Source organism: Miscanthus floridulus, chromosome 1 (assembly GCF_019320115.1).
Source record: "Miscanthus floridulus cultivar M001 chromosome 1, ASM1932011v1, whole genome shotgun sequence".
NCBI classification, from domain to species: domain Eukaryota; kingdom Viridiplantae; phylum Streptophyta; class Magnoliopsida; order Poales; family Poaceae; genus Miscanthus; species Miscanthus floridulus.
Window position 1 is genome coordinate 186,157,146 of NC_089580.1, and position 14,630 is coordinate 186,171,775.

The 14,630-nt window shown below is 48.9% G+C and overlaps 1 protein-coding gene and 1 pseudogene across 1 annotated transcript; both read left to right on the plus strand.

Moving 5' to 3' along the window:
- The first annotated feature begins 686 nt into the window (after positions 1-686).
- LOC136505350 (ethylene-responsive transcription factor RAP2-13-like) lies at positions 687-1,830 on the plus strand. The gene has a single exon (XM_066500500.1). The coding sequence runs from the start codon at positions 802-804 to the stop codon at positions 1,726-1,728; it is 927 nt and encodes a 308-aa protein (XP_066356597.1). The 5' UTR covers positions 687-801; the 3' UTR covers positions 1,729-1,830.
- Positions 1,831-6,654: 4,824 nt separating this feature from the next.
- LOC136505359 (uncharacterized) lies at positions 6,655-7,513 on the plus strand (annotated as a pseudogene).
- The last annotated feature ends 7,117 nt before the right edge of the window (positions 7,514-14,630 follow it).

The window sequence follows — 14,630 nt, forward strand, 5'->3', positions numbered from 1 at the left end:
ATGCAGACGCCTTCAACCGGCCCTCCCCGCGCCTGCCCCTGCCCGCTTTCCTTTCCTTTCCGCTTCCACTTCCACTTCCACTTCCACTTGCACTCTCTCTCTCTCTCGGCGTCGATCGATCGGAAAGGAGGAAGATGGCAGCGGCAGCCAGAACACGCGCGCTGTCCCTGTCCGCCCATTCCATCATCGCCGGTCAGTCACGCAAAAGCCGCTTTTCTCTCCGCGCTGAAACGCGGCTGCACTCGCTTGGCAATGTTGGCATTTGCCGAAAAGGAGAGGACGTGTCAGCCTTGGGATACCAGCACGCACCGATGGGTGTTGACTGAAAGGATCTGTGCAATGTGGTGACGACACACATCGAGATAGAGTGCTTAAACTCCTCCAGCTGAGAGACCGTAGCATACAAGTTGCCGCGTAGAGCACGCTCACTCCGACAGGCATGTGACAGCTAGGAGTGCTGTACGAGTAGATCTCCCTCGTCTTACCAGGTCAGACCGCTTCTCGGCCAACCAGGGGCTGCCAGGTACCCACCGTTTACCGGCACCTGCACGTCCCTCGCGGTGAAAGATCTAGACACGTGTCGAGAGGGGGACGAGCGCGGACACTTGGCGCTCTCCCATTGGCCAAAACAAACTCCCTCCTCGCTTATAAAAGAGCCCCCGCAACGGCTGCTCTTGCTCATCGAACTGCTCGCTTCGGCCTTCAATCTCCGCGCTGCGCCCCGCGAATTGTTTACGCTCGCTCTCGAGATCTCTCTCTAGATTCTCTCGGCTTCCCTCTTCAGAATTCGTGCAAGAATCTATGGCGGCTACGACGATAGATTGGCACGGCCGCAACGCCGCCTTGTATGGCGTGGCGGACAGCAAGGAGCTGGTGCGCGCGCTTGCTCCGCCCATGCAACGGGCGGTCCCGACCATCTCGTTCGCGTACCCCTGCTCCGGCGTGGAGCAGCAGAGCACGGCGGGCCCGTTTCTTGGCGCCGGCGGCGGTAGTGGCCTGCTGACCCCGGCACAGATTCTCCAGGTGCAATCGCGGCTCCAGTTCCTGCGCGGGCCGGCAGCGGCAGCGGCGGCGGGCGGCGCCACGCTGGCCGCGGTGGCCACGCAGCAGATGAAGCGGCAGGGCGTGCCGCCGGCGCCGCTCCCCGCGCGACCGGCGGTGTCCAAGCTGTACCGCGGCGTCCGGCAGCGGCATTGGGGGAAGTGGGTGGCGGAGATCCGCCTGCCGCGCAACCGCACCCGCCTCTGGCTCGGCACCTTCGACACCGCCGAGGAGGCCGCGCTCGCCTACGACAGCGCCGCGTTCCGCCTCCGCGGGGACTCCGCCAGGCTCAACTTCCCCGAGCTCAGGCGTGGCGGCCAGCACCTCGGCCCGCCGCTCCACTCCGCGGTCAACGCCAAGCTCCACGCCATCTGCAACGGCACGACGGACGTCGTCGTGCCGCCGCCGCAGAGCCAGAGCCAGAGCAACGCCACGGCGGCGACGGCGACGACCACCCCGAACTCCTCCTCCTCGGCGAGCCCAGACGTCAAGAGCGAGCCGGGCTGCTCCGGCTCCGAGAGCTCGTTTTCCGCAGACGGCGACGTGTCCTCGACTGGGTCCTCCGACGTGGTGCCGGAGATGCAACTGCTCGACTTCTCAGAAGCGCCATGGGACGAGTCCGAGAGCTTCCACCTGCGCAAGTACCCCTCCGTGGAGATCGACTGGGACTCCATCCTGATTTCATAATGCGATGGCTTTGCTCGCCTTGTCTCCTCAGTCCTTGATCAAGCTGTTCTTGCTTGCTCTGTACTTCATAGATCAAAAGATTAAAGTGGTGTCTTGATGTTTAGGTTTCGGGTTTGATCATGTCTAGCATCAACTGTTAGCCCCTGTATCTCTCGGAACGGATGAGTCAGATAGCAGCGTTGTCGACCACGCACTATTGTCGTCGACCATACATTATGACTAGAGGTAGAAGAAGGGAGAAAAAACTGAGTACCCACACAACATAAGCACCGGCATTGACTGGAGCTCTGCAGAGGAGATTATAAACTGAACTTGCTCTCTTTACTCAGTTGCAGTGGCAAACTATGTATACAACTCTACCCATCTAATCCTAGTACACAGACATGTTAGACTGTCATGCTGCTACAGTGACTAGATATTACAGCAGAACTGACTTTGACACCTGCTCCTGCTATGACTACAGTACGACGGGAGAGCCATTCAGCACATGCCACTGCAGCTGCTACGTAGCAACAGCAAGGAGCTCTTTTCGGCGCCGCCTGTCCCTACCATGCGTTCACACAAGGAAAAGAGCGGATTACTTAATATCAACCCTGGTCTGCTTTCTTTTTTTTATCGGCATTGTCCTGTTCGCTTCTCTTATAATCCATGTTTTTCAGCTTGCTTTTTCGGCCAAAATAGTATTTTTCTCTAAAAAAAAATAGTTAGAACAGTGTTTTGACTTATTTTTTTAACGAAGCGAACCGGGCCTTTGTATTATTTCGGTGAAATTACTAGCGGTCTGCATGCAACAGGTTTCATGTATATACTGTAGTTGCGATAATCCAATTAAGAACCACTTTGACACACTGGTATGGCTGTTACTGTTTTTTGTCATGTACTACTGTTGCTGTTGAAAGGATCGAGATGTCCAAGAGGGGGTGAATTGGTTTAATTCTAAATTTCTTTGCAATAATTAAGTCCTATGGTTAGCCCAATTAACCCCTTGTGCCTAGAAAGTGTATCTATTGATCTACCGCACAAAAAGTTTAGCAACCTATGTTTCAATCCTACTCTAGCATGGCAATTCTATGAATGTAAATGACAAGAATTGAATTGTTCAAAGTAAATGCTCAAAGTAAATAGAGAAGGAGGAACGCGGCGATATTTTGCCGAGGTATCGGAGAGTCGTCACTCCTAACTAATCCTCGTTGGAGCACCCGCGCAAGGGTGTAGCTCCCCCTTGATCCGTGCAATGATCAAGTGCTCTCTACGGGTTGATTCTTCGACACTCCGTCGCGGTGAATCGCCCACAACCGCTCACAACTTGAGTTGGGTTATCTACAAGCTCCGTCGGATGATCACCAAACTCTCAATCACCACCAAGCCGTCTAGGTGATGGCGATCACCAAGAGTAACAAGCACGAACTCTTACTTGACCACGATATGCCTAATGAGAAGGGTGGATGCACATTTTGCTACTCTTGATCTCACTAATGAGGGCTCTCTTTGGGATTCTTACATCTCAATCACCTCACTAGGACCTTGCTCTTCTTAGCACTCTTAAAGGTGTTTTTCAGCTGTTGGAATGAGCAAAAAGTACCCCCACACACAAATGGAGGAAGTATTTATAAGCATGGCTGAAAAACGAACCGTTATGTGCTTCTACGGGGTGACTAGACGCTCCGGTAATATTGACTGGACGCTCCGGTCAGTTCTCCCTGAACTCCAGTATTTACAATATGACCGGACGCATCCGGTCGTGATTTTCTCTCTCTGGAACCTTACTGGAGTCGACCGGACGCTGGGACTCAGCGTCCGGTCACTTCACCTCTCAACGTCCGGTCACTTCCAGACGACTTCACCTTGATCAAATGAACTGACTGGACTCTACTCCAGCGTCCGGTCACACCGAAGCCAGCGTCCGGTCATGATTTTGACCCTCCATTCACTTTCAACTTTCGATCATACGTGAATGAAGTTTGCTTCAATGGATCTAAGGGCTTTTTAGGAGCTACCTAGTGCTAGGTTTAGCAAGTATGCACCACACCTAACCCACTAGACTCACCTAGGTCAAGTTACCCGTCCATACCCCCCTTAATAGTACGGTCAAAGGAAAAACAAAGTCATAAACTACTATAAGTGTCTCTTCAATTCCAATCGACACTTAGAACTAGCCCATCCTTAACCTTGTCGTCAATCCTTTAAAAACCGAAACGATTTCCATCGTAGGGGCATGACCACCATGATAGCTCAATTGATCTCTATTACCGTGACCTAACTTAATCGCCTCTGTAAAACACACGCTAGTCACAGTAATCACATATTGTCATTAATCACCGAAACCCAACTAGGGGTCTAGATGCTTTCAGCTGTTCAGAATAGCACATATATCCGAAATCAATAAATGAGATGGAATAAAATATGTTGCTAGGAAAAACAATGAAAGTTGATTTTACACATAAAGTTTGAGATTCATGATCTTTTACAAGAAGATTCACTGTAGCACTATTTAGCAATACTAGCAATGAGAAGAAGCACATTTCAATCAGGAATAAGCTAGAAATGTCAAATATATGTGATTTGCAATAAGGTGATTGTTAGGCGGCGTCACTGGAATATGAATATGAACTATTTCACCATGGAATTGTTTTGCCTTTTAGACTTATGTTAAACTTGTAATTCCATTTTCATAAAAAAAATTATTATGTAATTTTTTCATAGGATATTTTAGTTGTCTACATTTATCACAGAACTCACAAAGCTTTGACTCTGTGTGAAAAGTTTCTGTGCAAAAAAGATATTCTGAAACCGCTTTTAAAATATTCTCCTTTATATGCGGAAAGATATTCTCAACCACTTTTAAAATATTCTCCGCTTATAAAGTACTGATTTTTTATAGCTATTTTAGCTGTTCAGAAGCGTCCGAAATCTGTAATTTGTTAACTAAAAAATTAAGGTTACTAATATGAAATGTGCGATGTTTCCCTCTAATCTTGGTACTAATCTTGCAGTGGTTATTGCAGCACATATACTACTTAACTTATTTGGAATAGTACTAGATGATAGTATTTATATGTTGCTGCACAGGAGGGAAAGCATCTGGATCTCTTTTTTCGCTTCTTCGTAGGTTAAAAGGACCAGAGTATCATGTGGGGAAGTCAGTACTCCACGTTATCACAACGTTGCTTTCGCTTAATATAATGCTAACCCAATTCCCCAGAAGGAGAAAACCAGGTATTTAGCAGCAAAATCACCACAACAGACATGGTTCCTCTCAAAGTTCATTGTACAGTTCAGTGTAACTTTGTCGCTTCTATCAAACATTTTGTTTACCTTTTGGTTGATGCATGAACCTTGAGAAACGCGTTAATTGTCAGTCAGCTCTGTCTTTGGTTCATTGGAGAACTTTGAGCTTGATTAGTAGCTGCGTATACTCGGTGAAGCATTGAAAGATATCCAGCTTTGAAAAAAGCCCTGTTCAGCTAACAAAGCTATTTTCCCGTTGGGATATGACAACAGTTGATCCGGCGCAGCAGAAATGCTTAGGCTTCAAAGCTTTTATCTCAGGTGGAGTGGAAAAGTGGAGACTCACACTTAGGATAGTTTTATGAAGGTAAATGTAAAACAAGTGGAGATAATGGTCTGGGTAACACCACACATCCATTGTGGGGGTATCTTTCAAATATATAGCCATATACAAGAACTGTACAGGAGGTGGTACACGTGGTGGTACAACAATGTGTTAGCTATACACATTTCCTCATAGTAAAGCAGGATTTTTTTTTTGGCTTTAAGACCCTTATAACCGAGTTGATACAACAATGTTGCGAACACATGGTCGATATATAGCCATGTGGTTCGGTTTGTGATGAGTGATTGTCAACATGAGTAGTTTGGGTTGAGTTGTTGAACTAACCGAGGCGTGAGTTTGGGTTGTGTAACATGTCTCTTGACTTGTGGTGTGCAGGTGTGGAGCTCGAAGACGGTGGTCGACGGCGAAGGTGAAGGTCAAGCGGGTTCGTGCCGATGGATTGGGAGCAGTGAAGGATGGATGCCGAGGCTTGGACCGAGGGACTGGAGAAGCCGAGTGACTGATTGTGGGTGGCTGACACATGGGGTCATCGATAAGTGCAAGAGTACATGAGGAGTAAGTCAAGCGGAGGCGCTGGAAGACTAGATGGCCGGGCAGTCAAGGACGACGGTGACATCTGTCGAGTTCGTGGGACGAGCCTATGGAGTACGCTACCCGCGAGTGGTTTGGTGATTTTGCCCTCAAAACCACCGATGGACGGTTTTTTGTGTTTGGGCCTCAAAACCCAGGTGCGGTTCCGGAGGGAATCAGAGGCAGCACGTGGCGCTATCGTGAGGCTTGCGTCGAGGCGAAGCTAAGTTATGAAGGACGTGTGGCCGTCGGATCAGCAGATCTTTGAGTTAGACCATAATACCCTTCGGTTACGTGGTTCACTCTAATTACCAAGTGATATATTGGGAATGTGTAATATCCTCTATAAATAAGAGAAGGGTTGTCTCAATCAGCCTTATTATCTCTTCAGTCAGTCGTTTCCTTCATCCTTGTTAGGGTTTCCTGTCTCTAGACTGCTGTAGTGATCCGTAGATGATTTAGTCAAATCATTCATCGTAGATGATTTAGCCAAATCATTCATCTATGTAAATCAAACCGTATAGACTTGATCTTAGTGGGAATGGAGGCCATAACCTCCTGTTGTCCTCGTGGTTCAATGATCTGAGTTCTTGTTTTGATTTTTGTTTTGCTGTTCTTCATGCATCTAATAGTTGATTGATAAACAACAGAATTGTAGTCCTTTATATGTGCTATGCAAATTCAAGATGAAATCACATTCATCTAATAGTCGATTGATAAATAACAGAATTGTAGGTTTTGTGCTTGATTTGCTTGTCGATCTTGTCCTTTATAGGACCATAATGGCCAATACTATGGTATCTTATTGGTGCGGAGTTGTGTTTGATAATTTTAAAGGCTCTGTGGTATGCTTGGACTGTGCACGACGGTTCTGCGGTAATGGCTGTGTTGTCTTCGTCGATAGCAACGCATGCCTTATACTGACGTGTCATGTTTTGCCCAAGAACAATGGTAGCGTGGTGGTTGGTTCCACTATGAGCTCTTTGTTTCACACTAGTGTAAGGTTCGATGCTAGGGTTGCCTATGTCGACGTGGGCAGAGATGTAGCCTTGCTTCGCGCTGATAGTATTAATATTTCTTGTCCTCCTTTAAGTTTCTGAGAGGATGGAGATGTTGATTCTGGGATTGATGTTGTTTTACTCTCAATCTTCACAATAAAGTATGGTCAAGTTCTTGCAGAGCCAGGAACATTTCCTGAAAAGATACTACATTTTCTGAAAAGATACTGTAAGTATCCTCTACGAATTACTACAATATATTTTCTGCTTTTTTCTCTATTTATGCATTGACTCACTAATTTTTCTTGTAGCTCTGAACTAGTTTGGAATGAAGAAACTAGGAGTGGAGAAATTAGCTCGGACTATGCATCCATACTTGGCACATCAGGGCACCTATTTCTTACAAAGAGTAAACAAGGTGGTTGGAGTGAACAGTGGAGCATCTGGTGGTATGAAGACTTCTATTTCTGTCCGAACCGTACATGGAACTTTAAGAGAGTGGCTTCAAACTGAAGATGTAAAAGTTCAACAAAAGTTTAAAGATTATACTTTTGCTTCCGCTTGTACGCTAAATCATTTTTAATGTTTTTGTTAGGAAAACATAACAATAGACGATATGCTAGAGATGATTGCTAAACAATGAAGTACCAAGGGCATTATCTTCAACTTGAGTAGGTAATGTTTTGTTTCTGTTGTACTTCCTGATTTCAACACAATAGTTCATGTCGCAAAAAGTGGCTTTCACGTACTGACGTGTTAACGATAGTGTCGATGGACTGGTAGAGGTTAAGGGAGGATGCCGAGCGTTGGACCGAGGGATTGGAGAAGCCGGGTGACTCTGACCGTGGGTGGCTGACACCTGGGGTCATTGACAAGTGCAAGAGTACATGAGGAGTGGACCGTATTGACCAAGTCAAGATGATGGTCGGGCAAGTCAAGCGGAGGCATTGGAAGACTTGATGGTCGGACGGTCAAGGACGACAGTGACACGTGTCGAGTTCATGGGGCGAGCGTTTGGAGTACGCTCCCTTGAGTGCTTTGGTGGTTTGGACCTCAAAACCGTCGGTGGATGGTTTTCGGGTTTGGGCCTCAAAACCCGGGTGCGGTTCCGGAGGGAATCAGATGTGGCACGTGGCGTCATCATGAGGCTTGCGTCGAGGCGAAGCTAAGTTATGAAGGGCGCTTGGCCGTCGGATGAGCATGTATCTGAGTTGGATCATAATATCCTTTGGGTTAGGTGGTTCGCTCTAATTACCTAGGGGTATATTGGGAATGTGTAATAGCCTCTATATATAAGAGGAGGGCTGCCCCAGTCACCCTTATCTCTTTAGTCAGTTATTTACTCATCCTTGTTAGGGTTTCTCTGTCTCTAGGCTGCTGTAGTGATCCACAGATGATTTAGCCAAATCATTCATCCGTGTAAATCAAACCTTGTAGACCTGATTTAAGTGGGAATAGAGGCCTTAACCTCCTGTTGTCCTCGTGGTTCAATGATCTGAGTTCATGTTTAGATTTTTATTTTGGTGTTCTTCTCTCGGTTTCCCCTCTTCTCGATTTGCTTCGATCTTTTGTTTGAATAGGTTTGTGGTGGTTCCGGTTGATCTAAGATGAGCAAGGATGTGTGTTGATCTTAATCACCAAGTGGTTTCATCTAAATCCACACGAGGTCCTAGATCGGGACGAATTTTGTTTTTGGGAGAAAAACCGAGTTTTTACTCAAGATCTGAAATTCCCGTTGGCTAAGTCTTGGGCGATGATCTCTTAGAGATAGTTCAACATCTTTCTTGTGACCATCTGGTTCAAATCTCGTGAAAGTTAGTTTTGATTTAGCCAAAAATCGTTCGATTTTGAATCTTGGTCGCTATTTTCGAGAGCACCGGTCCTTAGTCGAGGCCACCGGTCATGACAGGTGACCACTGGTGCATTCTGAGGTTCTTCCCTTCGCACCGCTAAGACCGGTGTGCACCTGTTGGGTGCACCGGGCAGAGCACCGGTGGTGACCGGTGCGTGCTGCGTTGGCGCAAAGCAAACCCTCACCAGCAGTCGCTCGCACCGTGGTAACCGGTGGGTACACCAGTCATGGCTTACTGAGAGTTGCGCTCTCATCTGTTTCAGCTGAGGAGCACCGACGCTGTCCGGTGTGGTGACCGGTGCTCAGCATCGAGGCAACCGGTGTTGCCTGGAAGCTGCTGTTTCGCTCGTTCCTTGCTGGTTCATCTCCTGTTCTTTTCCGGTCTGCTCGGCCGTATTTCTTGAGAGTTGCTTGATCCATCCCGCTACCAGTAAGCCTGCGTGGGTCCGAGTTTGCATGTGCTTTGCTTTTAGGGTTGAATTTGGGACAGTGGCTTCTCGGTCCTTCAAATGTGTTAGCTTTACATAATTCCTAATAGAGTTGGTACAAATGACTAGGTAATACAACTCTACGAGCACAATAGCCTTGTTTGTACAATATATATAGCACTAGCACGGCACAAACAAGTTGGTGGCGATTTAATCTGCAGATTGTTTTCCTTGAAAACTTTCCTTAGGCTTTGTCCATTTTAGTGACCTCAGGCTAGTTGTATCAACTCAAGTAATGACCGGCTTTCTTTATCTAAAAAGTTATAAAAATATTGAACTATATGTTAGGCCTAGGTCCCAAGCTTTAAATATGTGTAAATGAAGATCATGGTCCAGAATCCAGATAATATATACATTTGTTACTTGTCAACTGCTTATGCTCAACCTGCTAATCCAAGCTGGTTTATGTCGCTTTACATATCAGTATGGTCTATCCACAGCTTGTTTCTGTGGTCATTTTCATGCTTTAGTGCATCGTGGTATTGACCATTCGTATTTTCTTATGCATATGCTCTCATAGATGCTGGAGGTAGATAGGCAGAGCTTGCAGAAAAGCAAGCACTAGTAGTGCCCAGGCATTGTCAGGTCAGGTCAACCCCATAATATCTATGGCGCGCAATGTCAACGCGGTGCCATTAATTAGACGCACTCAAAGAGATTGCGCAGGGTTGCCCACTATGTTGCCACCTGCCAATGTGATGATGGCCCATCGCGCGCGTAGCTTTTGGGTTGACTTCGTCTTGCTATCTCAGAGAAGGTTGGAGACCTAGAAAAGGAGAGTTATTGTGTGCTAATGGAAGGATTAGTTCAAAATCTAAAAGAATTGTTCCGTTGAAAAAATAGAGTTGGGATGTAAGGGAGATCCATCCAACAATCCAATCCACGAGTTGGGCATGACAAGAAGATTCACTTGGCAAGAAAAAGGCTACCCTCGTAGAGATAGTGTATGTAATCGCGTAGTCTGATATAGGCTTGATCATGACATACCGGTGTATAGCTTGGTAAGCTAGCATTGACCTGTGTAAAGCAAGCTGATGTTCTCCATAAGCCGTTTCGTTTTGGGTTTCATTTGCTTTGTTGAACGCGTTTTCAATGCGAGATTGGTGCCCAAGCTGCTGCCTTTGCTGGAGTCTGTGGCTGGATGAAGTGGGTGAAGTATGAGCCAGAGAATGTTGATCTGATTGACTACTTGCTCGGTTGTCACCTGCCAAACTCCAAAAGTCAGAAGGAATCCTATTCGAATTTCGATGGGAACCGTTCTAAACTGTTTTAGTGTAACTGTAATGTAAGGCTAAAAGAAAAGTAAAAGATGAATCAATGGTTTGATTTATGAGTAGCTGGCCTAGCCCTTGTTGGTTGATTATCGAGCTGCGTGCAGAAAGATGGATGATGGGTTGGAAGCTGAAACTCTGAACCTCTGAAGAAAGTGAAGTGATGCTCATGGTGCATGAACCCTACCTTTGAGAACCTGTGCTCCTGCAGATTGGTACACTGAACCAGCCATGCATGTGTCTGCGTGCATGCCATGCTGATTATTAACACAATCACGGGGCCGGGGCTGGGCGAGTGGACCGGCGGCAGGAGGAGCTGGCGCACGGGGTATTATTTCAGTGCCCAAAGCCATGTCGGCAGCGCTCAAGTATCTGTCAGTCGCTACACTGCCATAGTTGACCTGGCTCATCTTTGCGATCTCGTGACAAGTGTCAACCTAGCAATCTCAGCTCCATTCTTTCAGAAGAATCTGAACTCTGAATAAGGGATGAAAGAAAAGGATGAGCCGTCAGGCCATGGCCCGTTTCTGCATTGGCGCCGTCAAGCCACCAACAGGAAGTTGCCGAGGGGCGCTTGACGGATACGAAGAAGGCCTCGGCCGGTTTTAAGTCCTGCCTGCGAACGGCGGCGAGAGCTGTGCTAGCCTGTGTTTGAGCCCGGCGGGACGTCGGGACTCGGGAGTGACATTCTGGTTGTCGCCGCGAAGAAGCGAAGAGGATCATCAACCTGTGTGGCGGGCGGGCCACGGCCGACGTAATCAAGGGCCTGATTGGTGGCTAGTAAAATTTGCCGTGCCCAAGATTTGTCAACAAAAACTTACAAAAACTTGGGCAAAAAAAATTGACATGGATTTGACATGCCAATTGTGAGATATTAGTAAATTTTAGTAGCCAACCAAATAGCTGCTAAAATATTGACTTACCTAACAAAATTTTGGCCTTCAACCAATCAAGCTCAAAGACTTCGGATTTTGGCAGAGGCCCATCATAATGACATGGAGAGCCCAGTCCACTAGAAAGGCCCATCGCTCAGCGGACTCAGGAAAATATTGTGGGTCTAGTTGGCTCTTGGCTATACCTTTGCAACCATATTCCCGGAAGTGAACAGGAACATAGAATGAGAACACAACGTCCGTCCGCCCGGATGCTCCTTGACGGGCCTGCGGACCGGCCCAACACACCTGCTCCCTTCTACAAATTAACTAGACGCTTCAACACTTCTAAAAAAATTGGACGCTGTGACATTTCCCCACTCCGCCTCGTGGTGTTCTCCATCGTCGCATTGCGCTGCCCGCTCCCCGCGACCGCATCCGTCGAGCCAGCGAGCCTCCTCACCGCCGCCGGGGTCTGGCCACTTGCCGGTGTCGTTGGCTGGCCGAGCCAACCCAGCAACAGTCGCACAGGCGCTCGAACGCCGCGTGTGCCAGACAGCTAGGAGAGAGGGTCGTCGCTGGTCGAGCCCAGGGCAGGCGTTAGTGCAGTTGGCCGTTGCTAGGTTGTGCCACCATCCTCGGTCGCCGGCTGGCCGAAACTGAATGTTCCCCGCTCTACTTTGTGCGCACGGATGAAGAAGGCTGAAAAACGTATGTTGCTAGCGTACGTTTCAATTGTTTCATATGTTTCAGAGGTTTGTTGTAAGTGTTTCAGATGGATGTTGCAAAGGTAAATCGGGATGTTGCATATATTGCAGTGGTTGTATGCGTATGTTGCCAATGTCTATTCCCAATATCTCATCTGTGTTTTCGAAAATATGTTGCAAGTGTGTTTATCTTGATATTGCATATGTTTCACACATATGTTGGAAGCGTTTTATCTAGATATCACGTACGTTTGCAATGGTTTTCAAGCGTTTTTCAGGTGTTTTTAAGTGTTTTAAAAGCATGTTTCAAGTGTGCCGGGGACCTAATACCGGGATACCCCAGAAGGTGGAACCAATAACCACCGAACGTTAAAAACTTCAGGACGCATAAGAGCACTGTTTCATCCCTTGTTCGAATAACAGGGGTTTGGTTCCGCCTCGCCCGACGCCTTTTGAGATAGCTCTGCCTCTCCCGAGGGCTCAGGGTTAGTCTCCGTCTCGCCCGATGCCTTTGGGGCGGGCTCGGTCTCGCTCGAGGGCCGAGGGCTAGTCTCCGCCTCGCCCGACGCCTTTTGAGATAGCTCTGCCTCGCCCGAGGGCTCAGGGTTAGTCTCCGTCTCGCCTGACGCCTTTGGGGTGGGCTCGGTCTCGCCCGAGGGCTGAGGGCTAGTCTCCGTCTCGCCCGACGCCTTTGGGGCGAGCTCGGTCTCGCCCGAGGGCCGAGGGACTCTGACTCGTCCGACCCCGAAGGGCAGGGTCGATCTCGCCCAAGAGATAGGGATTGGTCTCCGTTTCGCCTGGCGGCAAGGAACGAGCCTCACCCTGCTCCATATCTAAGCACTGGATTCACCTTACCTAACAGCTTCTCCCCGTTCCCTCAAGATGATAGGGACAGGGCAAGACAAGACGTTCGGGTCAAACATGGCTCCAAGAACCATACCCTGCGCCCTGGCAGGAAAAGTATTGCCAGGGGATGACGAGACATGTGCTTTAGACCCTTCCGGGCACCACAGAACCCGAAAGGTTGTGCATGTGCATGCTCCTCGCCCTGTAGGGTTGTAGGCGCCGCCTTCAGCCCTGGGACATGGAACCCGACGAAGATATACGACAACCGCTATGCTCCAGAAAAGGACTTAATATCTCCACGCACGATGAACATTCCGTCACCACGCTATGGACTCGAGGGAGCGGCACCCGCTTCCCGACCCCTCAGATCCGCCAAGTCAGAAGGCCTTGACCACGGCGTCGCTCCGGACCCCGACCCCTCGTCCCTCCGATGAAGACTCATAGGAACTAGAAGGCGTGCGGAGCAAGGTTGGGAGAGGCCAATAAGTCAAAACCACTGTACTACAGCCCACACCCTGCGTAGGGCAGCATTCTAATGAAGGACGAAGCCAAGTAGACGTGAGCCACAAGACTAAGTAGAGTATACATCCTAAACCCTCGCCCTTGTAAAAGCCACCCCCTTCCTCTATAAAAGGGGATGCGCTTCCTCCATCAGGGGGACCTTTGAACCGAACAGGAACACACACATACACACAATCAAGTTGCTACAAAGCGCTTGACCTCCTTTCAACCCTTCCATCAGAGACTTGGGACTAGTCCCTCTCTCGATCGTTTGTACCCCTTACTACAGACCGTTCCCAGTGCTAATAACACGAGCAGCAACAAACTGGACGTATGGACATTCGGCCCGAACCAGTATAAATCTTGTGTCCTTTAGCACACCATCCGAGCCTAACGCGCATTACTATAAATTTACTTGCCGGTGCTCATACGAAACACCGACAGTTGGCGCACCAGGTAGGGGTGCTTGCGCGTTCCAAATCAGGCCTCGGATGGCCACCCACGCAATCACCTGGGCCCCGGGCGCACACGTGCGTTTTGGCGACCTAGATTTCATTGTCACACTAGGAGGAGAGGTGGCACTGACTCGCTCAGCCGCCCCATCTCTCCCTTCCATCAACCTCAGCCGTCTTAGGCTTGAGGGCCTGCCGGGCAACTCCCTTGGACCCCAGTCATCAAGGGAGGCCTCTCACAATGCCACCCTGTGTCCGGGAGGGTCCGTATGGAGCGCCTCGACGGCGTTTCCATTCGGTCTCCGCAACGCTACGGCGACCGCTGACCGCCTTCAGGCACTACGTATGGTTCAGTCACCCACGGACATCAAGTTCGTGGGGCGATTGAGCATGATACGGAGACCCTCTATGAGCTCCTCAACGAGGAGCCAGGATCGTTCTCCAGCTCGGATTCTAGTAGGGGAAGCCACCACCCTTCCCGGAAATGCTTCATGACGCAGACCCCCGAGGGTCACGTCGAAAGTGTCTCCAGGGAAGAGGTCACCCCTACGAACAACCCTCATAGTAGATCCGGGGAAGAGATGACGGCCCCATCTCGCCTAAGGATGGAGCAGCTGAGGGCCCGTCAGCAAGAGATCGATGAGGCCAGGCAATGGCTCGTCCGGGAGTACGCGGACATCAATCGTGAGATTGAACGCCACAAAGACAATGGCGCGCGCGCGCCATGGCCCGCACCGTACACCAGAGGATCCTCACCGACAATGGGACCCT